The 11,565-nt window shown below is 35.5% G+C and overlaps 1 protein-coding gene across 1 annotated transcript; it reads right to left on the reverse strand.

Moving 5' to 3' along the window:
• Positions 1-3,193: 3,193 nt before the first annotated feature.
• On the reverse strand, positions 3,194-5,415 carry LOC107100217 (C-X-C chemokine receptor type 3-like). Its single transcript, XM_015398626.1, has 3 exons — positions 5,332-5,415; positions 4,278-4,660; positions 3,194-4,187 (listed from the first exon to the last, which is right to left on the reverse strand). The coding sequence occupies exons 2-3, from the start codon at positions 4,650-4,652 to the stop codon at positions 3,447-3,449; spliced, it is 1,116 nt and encodes a 371-aa protein (XP_015254112.1). The 5' UTR covers positions 4,653-4,660; positions 5,332-5,415; the 3' UTR covers positions 3,194-3,446.
• Between the last annotated feature and the right edge of the window lie 6,150 nt (positions 5,416-11,565).

The following is an 11,565-nucleotide window of genomic DNA, read 5'->3' on the forward strand; positions in this document are numbered from 1 at the left end:
AGAGGAACCAAAAATACTCCAGCCCCCCAACCCCCCCACAAACTCCACCAGGGGAACTTTAAAAGGGTTTTTTTTTTTTCAATTCTATTGAACTGTCCAGCTTCTGTTTGCACTTCAAATTAATACATTTCATAAATTTTCCTTATTAGATGGGAGTGATAAGTAGCCACTGATTACTTAAGAAATGAACAACACAATAAAATGAAATCATAAACGATCACAGCCCAAGGCCAGAGAAAATAAACACTGATTGACCAACATGGATTTACATGATTTTAGCGTTTGATTTTTAGTTCATTTTAATGGAGAGTTGGGACAGTGCTTGACGTAAATGATGAAACATAGGTTTCCCAATAAACCACAAAAAGCCCAGCGCTATTGTTCTCTTTTACCCAGCCATGAAAATAATAGTTTCATTTTCTTTTAATGTATACATTGTGTTGGTTGTCCTAGCAGTTTCACATAATGAATGTCATAAAGCATTAGAGATAATAGAGATTCACCATCCACATTCATTACTTTATACGCATTACCACATCTTACTAAAAGAGATCTGCAAATATCAATCACATTAGAAGCTTTCATGTCCAGATTGGTCTAAGTAGGATTTGAGTTGTTTTTAAGCTTTCAACAATGGGTATATAGAGTATGTGATGATATATATCCTTGGGCCCCTTTGAATTTTTATGTACTATAAACTGTTTTCTTGCAACCTGTAAGACAGTTACCTTCACCATGCCAACCTCTCCCTGTGTAGTTGTTGCTGTTTTAATGACGCCGACCTAGAGTCACTGCAGCATGGAACAGATGCACTGGTATGGTCTGATGCAAAATGAGATTTGCAACAACAGTGAAATAATTCTAGAATAAATTCTCTGGTTTTGGTGTATTTCTACTGCATGATATTACAGCATCTCTGATAATTGTGCTCTTCCTTTGGAAGACTCAGCAAAGTCTGTTCAGGTGCAGTGCAGTAAAGGCAGGTGCTTCCTGGATGAGGTGAGTAATAATGACAGCTCTACATAAATCTGTCATAGCCACTCACTTTTTACTCATCCTGTAAGAAACTGGAGAGCAATGCTAAACAAACCATAGCAAACTGCTAATGATGCTAACTCTACATTTATATGAAAGTCAAATGCTCATGTGTACCCTTGTGGAAAATAAGGGTATAAATTTGCTCCGAATGAGCTGAATTTATTTCTTTTCTCTTAAAATTGATGAAACATCAAATTAAAGACATTTCAGAAGGATTTTAAACATAAAATACCAGACTAAGGCTCCCATAACTCAGTGATTCTCTCCTCCTCAATGGTAGGGTTTGGTTAGTTGGTTTTGTAACTGGACTCACTTTGCTACTGTACTACTATACTTCTATAAATGGAGCTGGAAATGGGGGAGTTGAATTGAAATAACAAACCATAGCTGTTATTTTTCCCAGTGGCATCATGTCTGGTCTGTTCTTTTCCCTCAGTAACTGTATCAGGGGTGATTAAAAGGTTGTAAGAGATGACTAATTGGGAATCCTGAATTAGTACTATGTCTCACAGGTTTTAAATGCCTTTATTGTCTACCTTCTCTTGGTATGTCTACTGACCTTAATCATTGATACTTAAGCAAGACAAGTCTCTTTTGGCGTTCCTAAAAGTTCCTTTGAGTTGCTACGTAAAATAATAAAATAATTTGAGTATTTGGTCACGCTTTGATCCAGCCCTCAGGGAAGTGGAATATCAATATCAGCAAGACAGAAAGTGAATAATTGCACTCTAATTACATGTTAAACTAAAGATAAACTTAATGAAATTATTTAAAGTGTTCAATAAAATTGTACCTGTGCCAAAACTACATTAACCAGTCTTGCTATGTCATCCAATATTCATACAGAGAGGAAGCAGAGGCAGGCACAGTGGATGAGACCGTGTAGCAATTTTTTTCCTCTATAGTTTAACAGGTTTAAATAATTATATGCTGTAGTGGCCTTTTGAAATTTCTTTCAAAGTAGGCAGGCAGAAAATGGGATGTGGATGGAAATGCAGCAAAGGTAACAGGAAGGGAGTGAAACCTGAAGACCAGGTCAAGGACAAATGCCTCTATACATGGGTTACAAGGGTAACCCCTCCACCTCCGCCACTCCCACATAAGTATTAGAAATTTCACTTTTTTATCATCCTGCATGTGGCCTGACTTGTTGTTTTATAACTTCCAGATAACTACTAACTGACAAACATAGTTGTTTCTGTCATATTAACCAGGTAGTGTAGTGTGGTGTAAGTAATGTTTTATTTTCCTGGCTCTTAGACGGGACACCTTAGAAAAAGTTTTTTTTTTTCATTTTAGTAGAATTATCTTGGTTTATTTGGTTATATATGGTCATCTTCATTACAAAAAAACACACTCAAGGATAAAAAAAATATTTTATTCAGTTCTTTAAAGAAGCAATAAGTAATTAGAATCACAGCTATAAGAGAGACAATGATGTACTGTAGAACAGCTAAATTTAAGATGACGATGAAGATGATTTAGCCACAGTACATTTTTGTGCAAATACTTCTGTAGGATGCCAAGGGTTTTTAGGTACTGTTAAGACTGTTACTGTTACTCTTCTTTCACTGGCTATGTCTGTGGGCTGCCACTCTAAAATACTTAATTCTGCACTCTGTTTCGGTAAGCCTGGGAATTCTAACATAAATGCAGGAACTAGACACAAGCTGTACACTGCCAAACATACCTACAGCTCTAAAAGAAGAAAAAGTTGACCAAGATATTGTTGATAGAAAAGACAGATTTTTTATAGCAAATTTTACTTCAATTCTGAGTGACAAATGAGAATAGTTTTGGTTAAATATACTGTCAATACCTGAACTTATTGCTCCTTTAACAGTTAACATGAAGATAATGTAATTAAATGTTGCAAAATGAAAAAATATATATACATATATATACAGTATATACAAAACCTTATTATACACTGCAAAAATGATCTTAAAATTAGTCAGAAATTCTTAAAATAAGTGTATTCACCCTTAATTTGAGCAGATAAATAATATGCTCTGCCAATGGAATGAGTATTTTTACCCTTAGAATAAAATAATTAGATAATATGGACTTGAAATAACAGAATGCAATTGTTTTTTCTTATTTTAAATCTAAATCAACTTGTTCCATTGGCAGAGTGTCTCACTTACTTCCTCAATTCAAGACAAAATGCACTTATTTTAAGAAAAAAAAATAGCCTGTTTATATTTAAATGTTTTGCAGTTTAAAATATATACAAATGCACCATTTTTTTCTTTCACATGTCAAAATAAATTCCAAGTTTTCTTATCCTACACAGCTGCCTGGTTATGAGAAAACTGTATCTTGTTGCTTTGCAGTTGATGACGGACGCTATAGCCTTCTGGTTAATTTATGTCACTTGTCTTTTTAGCTGGTTTTATTTTATACATTCAGATTGCTATGGAATTTGAGGTTTCTCTAGAGTCAGACCAAATGGAGCTTTTCCTGGTGAACGATTCTGATTTTATACGGGTCTTCAGTTTGCAGCCCATAGACTTCAGGATGATAACCAGCTGACGGCGGAACTTCACACCTACAAAGGCGTACAGAATAGGATTGAGGCTGCAGTGAAGGTACCCCAAAGAAGCTGTTACAGTCAGAGCTTCTCCCATGGACGCCATTGAGCTGCAAGTTAAGTTGGCTGTTGAGTTGTTTTGAATTGTGTCTGCCAAAAGTACAATATTATATGGTGTCCAGCAGAGAAAAAAAACTCCCACCACTGCTATTATGACTTTGAAAGCTCTTTGCTTTTGGAGGCTCTGGGAGCCACATTGCAGTTGGAGCAAGATGCAGGAGTAGCAGAAAATCAGGACAACTGAAGGAAGCAAAAAGCCCACAGCATGGTATAGCCATCGTGCTCCCATTCTTTGGGTCTGTATTTCTTCGGGGATGCTGGTAAATTTGGAATAATTACGAGTACACTGTTCTATGTTCCGTCTGTCGTCTGACACAACCTCTAAAAACAGCCAGTCAGGGATGGAGAGGAGCAAAGAGAAGACCCACACCAATAAACAGCTCATATGAACCACCCAGGACTTCCTGCGGTTGTACATCTGGGTAGCGTGGACAATGGATAAATAGCGATCTATGCTGATACAGGCCAGGAGAAAAATCCCAGAGTAGAAGTTTATCTGAAAGTTAAAAAAAAGGATATTGAGTATCTTTTTTATATATAAAGAATATATAATTTGAGCATGCATATCAAAAGGTAAAATCCTCACCGTAAAAACAGTTCCAGTAGTCTTGCAAAGGTTAGAACCAAATTGCCACCCCGAGCTACTAGCAGCCTGTGCAGCCCAGAGGGGTAGCGTGATCAATAGCAGGATATCTGACACAGCCAGGTGAAGGATGAAGGTGTCTGTCACACTCCAACTCTTCCTGCTCTGAAACAGGACTCCCAACAGCAATCCATTCCCCAAAATACCAATCAAAAATGCCAGCGAGTACAGAGTTGGTAAGAACACAGATTCAAACTTTGTGTTTAGGTCACAAACATCCCCTCCATCTTCGTTATAATCAAAAGTATAGCTTTCATTCAGATCTAATCCCATCCACCATTGGTATTCCTCTGTTGAACTCTTAGCAGCTCCCATCATTCACCTCACTATGAAAGAAAAAGGGAAATTTTATTTTAGTTGTTTTTGTTTGTTGAGTTTTGGGTCCAGCCACAAGGGGGTGCTGTCTGTCTTTAATGCACAAGATATGCTTTTACATAGATTTTGACTGAAGCAGGATAATGTTTCTGCTTGTAAAGAGAAGCAATATGTTTTATTCAAATAATTACAATAAATCAATTAAAAAATGCTGATGATAGTTTTAGTTGCTTGAGTCATAAAAAGGACATGAAGGTTTACATTCAACATAAGCTAAGGGGTTATATATAAGATCATATTTTTGTTAGCTTTTCCATGTGGCCATTGAAATAATCCTACTCTGCTAGAATGACTTATTTTCATTTTTCAGCCTTCTATTATTAAAGGAGGTCCACATGCTTTAACTCAAACCATTTTACAGAACTTCAGGTTTATAAAAAAAACTTTACAAATACAATCTATCAACTACAAACCTGTTCGATTAAAACACATAACTTATAAGAATGACTCGACAAAACATAGACAGAAAGGCATTTATATTAATGTAATGCTTATAAATGCCTAATGTTAAGCAAATTGCAACAAATAAACTCTCATTTAATTCAAAGACGTTGTTTTTTCTATGTGTATGAGGATGAAGTGCAAATATTCTATAAAAGAAAAGGATGTAAACAAAACTTACTGAATAGCTCAGTTCAGATGTTGCAGTTCATACAGCTGCTCTGCAGAAATGAGCTTGAGAGAATAGAGGACTGCACAGAGGAAACGGCGATGGCACAGAAGAGAGAGCTGCATCACAGGGTAAATCAAAGTTGTGCGGGGTGGGTGGGGGATTAACAATTTTTTTTTTATACATTCATAAACTTTGAATATTTAAAATAGTCTTTAAAGAGGATGTACAAATTAAGGTTTGTTAAAAAAAAAAAACAGGAATAAAACAACAGTTAACAATATAGATGTGTGTACTCAATGCTCAGTATATTTCAAAAATAACAAAAACTGCAATAAAAAAAACTGGATGTTCAGGAAGATTACAAATAATTAGGTTTCAATGACTACATACTATCAATGACTAAACTACAAAATGAAAGAATCAGTCTTGTCTGCTTTTTAAAGTCTGACTATTGAGATTATTTTAACTGGCAATTATTGTTTGTAATAACACCTTATCTAAATATTTTTTTCAACTTATCCTAACACACCACCACCTTGCCCTTTTAAAGTGAACTGGAACTGGTATATACCTCTGAATATGTGAAGATTTGGCATTGTGACATTTCCCTGCTATAAACACACTCAAACAGAGATTGACTCATTAGTTTCATGTGCTTACAAACTGTGTTTCAGATTCTGAACCAGTTTAAAAGAAATGCTTTGCAAAGAAATACCTGTTCCTGTGTGCTGACATTGAACCTATGTAGATATTTTCATCTGTCATCATAATTAATCCAGGACGTACAACAGAATCTTCCCTTTAGGGCTATTTAATCCTTTGGAAAGTTACATTTGTATTTAAAGTTGAGACCTTTTATAATATTTACAATCTCAGAAATATTGATTAAAAGACAATGGACCACATTCATTGTAATATTTTTTGGAATTTAAGTGTTATACGAACTGTTATTTTATATGATCATCAATCTTTCATGTTAAAAAAACACAACTTTAATTTACCAATAGAATGGTTTTGATCATCTTTTCTTACAGGGACTTTGAATGGTTTTATAAATTGGATCATGACAGATTCTGTCATGCTACACTGGATACAAAGAGTTGTTTGTTCAGCTAAATTAAAAAAAGAAAATAATTGCTGATCGTCCTTTGAACATAATTTTAGAAAGTGAACAAGATTTTTTCACAGATTAGGAAGAGTTGAGAAAAGAAAGCGACAACAGTGCAGCAGAATAGCCAAACAATAAAAGCGGAAGAATGATGACATAACATTAAAATGTTAAAAAATAGGGTTCCATGCATAATGGCATAAAGAGAGGAAATAAGTAATGATGCAACTTCAGCTCCAATTTCAGATCGTTAGGTAAAAAAAATCATATTGTAATTTAGAGAGAGGGAGCAAATAGGAGAATTGTATACCAAGAGCTATAGCTTAAGTCCTAGGAGTTAAAAGCTCTTTGTTGGGAGGCTATTCTGATTGTGACCATAGTATTCACGTTTTCCTTTTCAACACTGATATTTAAAATTCTGCAATTGTTGCAGCATTCAGGTAGATGTTGTAACTTCTGCTCTCATTCTGACTGGTTGTTTAATCTTGTTTACATGGGTAACTGTACTCCCTTCTCTTCTACCTACAGTATGTTCACTTACTTAAAATTGCTTGATCAGATTGGAATGTGTATGGGTAAGCGAACAATTAAAGATCCCGTCAAGACACGCGGTTATGTTGACCAGGTTTTTTAATTCCAATTCACATTTTTATTCCAGATACTTATGTCTATGTTAATATATTTATAGTATATATAGTGTTTTTGTCCTATAATCAGAATGTGTGTTTTTCTTGTGAAGCTAAAATGTTTTGCCGTAATGTAACTGTCAAAACTGGTGGGTGCTTTCATGCCCTGCCATGTTGCTGAATCTCTATAGCTCCAACAGCATTTAGCTTTCTCATTATAGGTAAATAATTGCATTTCCTAAATAATGAATAGGTAACAAACGAAAAAAGATTAAAATAGATTAAAAGACATTTTAGATACTAGAAAAACAATCAGACTGGACATTTCCTCAAATACTGTCCAATTTATTTAATTTGTATAGAGAGAAAAAGAAAGTGGCTTTTATGGGAAAACATTTAGCTTTAAGGCAAGGCAAGGCAAGGCAAGTTATTATGCACCACAGTTCTGTGCCAAGGCAATTTTAAGTACTGTATATGATAAAAAAAAAAAGAAAGTAAATAGAAAGTAAGGTAACACCTAAAGTAAGTAGTAGTAAAAAAAAAAAAGACATTTAAACATATAAAAAATATTAATTTATTGATATTAAAAAAAAAAAGATTAAGTGATTCAGAAAATTACAGAGCATTACATTGGAAACCATTAGAATGGAAACCTAATTAATCATGATTAGACAGCACACGCAAAAGATCACTCTAAATAAATGTGTTTTCAATCTTGATTTAAAGCAAGTAAGGATTTGGTTCCTTTTACAGGTTTCTGGGACGTAGATTTGAGGGGCATAATAACTAAATGCTGCTTCTCCATGTTTGGTTTTGGTTCTAGGTGTGCTGAGTAGTAGAGTCCAAGATTTTGGACACTGAGACATAAAGTAAAGTAATCCCAAACCACAAGTAAAAAATGTTTTATTACAAATACAGGTATTCTATTTATGAGCCATATTTATACATTTTAATGTAAATTGAGATTATTGTTAAGTTATCTATAACAATTTCTACCAACATTTTAAAAAGACTAACAAAAATAATGATAATTGTACACAATGAAAAACTGTAAGAAAAAGAAAGACGACGACCCATTTTAAGTACAACAATCATGAAACTTAGACATGGCATTTTTAGTCATAACGAAACCTTTTTTTGTCTGCAAATGAAACCTGTATTCCCGCATAGGTTCTCCCCTTTAAAAAAATCACTGTAGGTAAGACAAATGTGTTTGACTGTATGGTTGCTTTGTTTTTGTAAATTCCAAATGTTAAAACTTACAGATGAAAAAAAAACAGGACAGATTGCTCCGCTGTCTGCTGTAACTGTGAGCTACAAAACCTGAAAGCTATCGAATGTGTCCTTGAGAGATGTTACCTCAGCTGTTACGGTAAAACTCTGCCCACAAACAGGCTGAGACATGCTTCCACAAAGGCCATTCATGTAACATATGCTCCATCTTTGATTCTACCATTACCTAAAATGGTCCTGCTAAACTTTTCCATACAGTAAACTACTTTTTCCATCTGAAAAACTCACATGGAAAAAGAGAGACAATTAGAAGAATTTTATTGATACCATTATTTTAAGACTTTGGCTAGCAAAGTGGAAACATTAGCGCTGAATTTTTCTTAAACATGCATAAGCAGGTGTATGAGAACAGGAATTTTCCCCCCCAGGCCTGAAACTGGTGGTCTAGTGGAGTAAGACAAAGTTGGTTCAGTCCATAGACTGCTGGTTGGCGAGATGATGTGCTTGAACTGTCTAAGTGAGATCCAGTAGACTGTGTGAGCTAATACTAGTGCTTCACTTAGGACCTGGAAGATAGGTAAACACAGGTTTGCATGAACCTGTCCATGATGAGCAAGCATGAAGAGACAGTGGAGAGAAAAAACTCCCCCTTGGAAAGAAACATCTGGCAGAACCAGGCTCAACATGGCGGTCTTCCGCCTGACAGGTTGAGATGTGACAGGGAATGCAGTAAGAGTCTGTGAGTAATTACACTCTTAAAGGGACGATGATGAAGAAGCACCATGAAAAAGCCAGAAGTAGCTTAGCTACGATGGTGGAGAAGGGGATGGAGGTGGGTTGAATTAGGGTCATCTGAGTGAAAATCAGACATAGCAAAAAACACCGCTTGCGCTGGCTGGGTAGCAGGCAGAGTCGTGGATTTGAAGACCTTTTAAAATGAACTCTGGATGCTGATTCAAAGGTGATTGGTTTGCGTCAGAGGCAGGTGATCCTCTGATGATGAGGCAGGTAGTTTCTTCAGTTGAACTTCCGCCTATAGGCTTCATTTCAATCTGAAAAACTCACACCGAAAGAAAAAAAATTAGAAGAATTTTATTGATACAATTATTTTAAGACTTTGGCACTCATACCTCGGCAGGAAACACTGGCGCTGAATTCTACTTTATTCCTAACCAGGTGTATGAGAACATAGATGTTTCCTGTTTTTCGTTTTGTGTACTCTTTGTTTATACAAAATGACAATAACATTTGTATTAGTCTAAGTCTAACAGGGGCAACATGGACAGGGGAAAATAGAAAAGAGACAGTTTGAGGGTAAAACTAGGATTGTTAAAAGGTATGCTCACATAACAGCTTCAAGAATCTGCTGGTTACCAAGTAGGAGAGCCAGGAGTATATAGTGCTTCTTCCAGGTGCAGCAATTAATGGCAATTGGAACTGTCGCAGGTGTAACTGCTCAGACCTGATTGCCAGTGTAGCTTAAGGAGTGGGAGGCGATGTCATGGGACTGCACACAAAAGCTTAACATGTAGGAACACACAGGATCCATTACAACCTGATCACAAAAAAAATCCTCAAAAAAATTAAAGCACAACTTGGCAAAAATTCAATCTGATTCTTTTTTTTCATTTTGAAATGTACAAATTGAAACAACAAATATTACAAAAGGTCGCAGTCAAATCCAAAAGAGTGAAACTGTAATGAATGAGGTTATCTTCAGCTGATCATACTGAAAGTGCAATCAGTACAATTTTAACCCATTTTCATATCTATTATCTGTGTTAAATCTCTCCTTAAATGATTATATCAAAATACTTTAGAGAGGCTGTCAGGTTTTCCAAAACCCAAATATATTATCACACCTTTTTTTTTCTAAGTATTGCTTTCCTCATCTGCAGAGCCACAGAGGCTTGCATCATGACACCTGTTAGAGCAGTGCATTTAAAAGTCTCTTCCCCTTCACTTAGCTTGTGCGTAAAAGGTTCCTGTTTTTATCACACCTTTTCTCTCCTGCTTTGCTCTGCAGCATTTCTTCAGTTTGTGGTGAGAGGGACAGGTGGAGACGTGAGTATCTGTCTGTGACAGTCAAAGCAGTCTGTGTTGTTTTTTTTAACCCAGGACAAGACATGACATGTACAACAAAACAGACACAAACATTAAGAGAGAAAGTTTGAGCAAAGCTCTTAATATATCTTTGATAAGATCAGTGTTATGGTTAAGAGGAAGACTTGTATCCTCTGTGTGGTTTCAACTGAGTGGATTATCAAAAAAGCATCTTTTACACTCTTTGATTGAATCTGTCACCAATGATTGACTCGAAGATTATCAAGAAGAATGCTATTTTGCATCTGTGCATTTTTGTCTGATTAAACTAAATTGCACAGATATTTAAAAAAAACAGTATGTTTTTAATATCTGCTTCTAGATGGCTATAGCTTATGAGGGTAAATCATGAGGTCTCTACAAATAATTTGTAGTTTTGAAACTATGAATATCTATAGCAAGGTGGAAGTGAAAGTACCAAAGCACATGCTAGTTTTATTTCCTAAAATCTAGTTTTGTTTTTAGTAATGTGTAAAATCTAAAAAGACTCATTATCTTTGACCAGATCCTGCAGATTAAACTGATGAAAATGAAAATGATATTCAGTTTTATTTAACTCTCTGCAGTGATGCAAGGTTGGGGTCACATAATCCTAATTTGGCTTTAGTGGCGGCTTTAATTAATCCATGGTATGATAGCTTGGTATTATGAGACAAAGTACATTTTTTCAATTTTCAATTAGCCAAATATTTTCAGTCTCTGTAATCCACAAAACAGGCTTAAATTAGACACCACTGGACTTTTGCTAAATAACTTGCTTAAAATAGCTACTTTATCCAGAATGCTTGTGTAAATTCTTAGTCATAAGTGTCATGGCAATCACAAAACAAGCTTAAATTGGAATTTCTTTTCTGAAGACGTTTCAACATCTATCTAGGAGTCTTTTTTATTGGCCCGCACCAGAACAATTTGTAAATGGAGCTCTGATGCATTTAAGCAGCATGGAGGTCCATCCTTCAAAGTGCATTCCAAGTCAGATACAAATCACATGGCCATCCATCGTTTTCCTAAATTGCTGAAGTCTATTGTTGTGCATGGCCTATCCACCCCCTCTGTTTGGTTTTTTCTCTTTTAACAAAGGAGAATTCCGGTTTTTAACACTTTTAGCCCATTTTCTGTAGTGTCCAGGATGAAATCGAATGATCGACACCAAAATTTTGACAATTGGTCCTG

This window comes from Cyprinodon variegatus, unplaced genomic scaffold (genome assembly GCF_000732505.1).
Source record: "Cyprinodon variegatus isolate N-32 unplaced genomic scaffold, C_variegatus-1.0 Scaffold946, whole genome shotgun sequence".
Classification (NCBI taxonomy): domain Eukaryota; kingdom Metazoa; phylum Chordata; class Actinopteri; order Cyprinodontiformes; family Cyprinodontidae; genus Cyprinodon; species Cyprinodon variegatus.

Bases quoted from the DNA above. Each gene is read 5' to 3' on its own strand.
- LOC107100217 (XM_015398626.1), bottom strand. From the start codon at position 4,652: ATGATGGGAGCTGCTAAGAGTTCAACAGAGGAATACCAATGGTGGATG. The intron at 4,188-4,277 runs GTGAGGATTTTA...TTTAACTTTCAG, and splicing joins CTACTGGAACTGTTTTTACG to ATAAACTTCTACTCTGGGAT.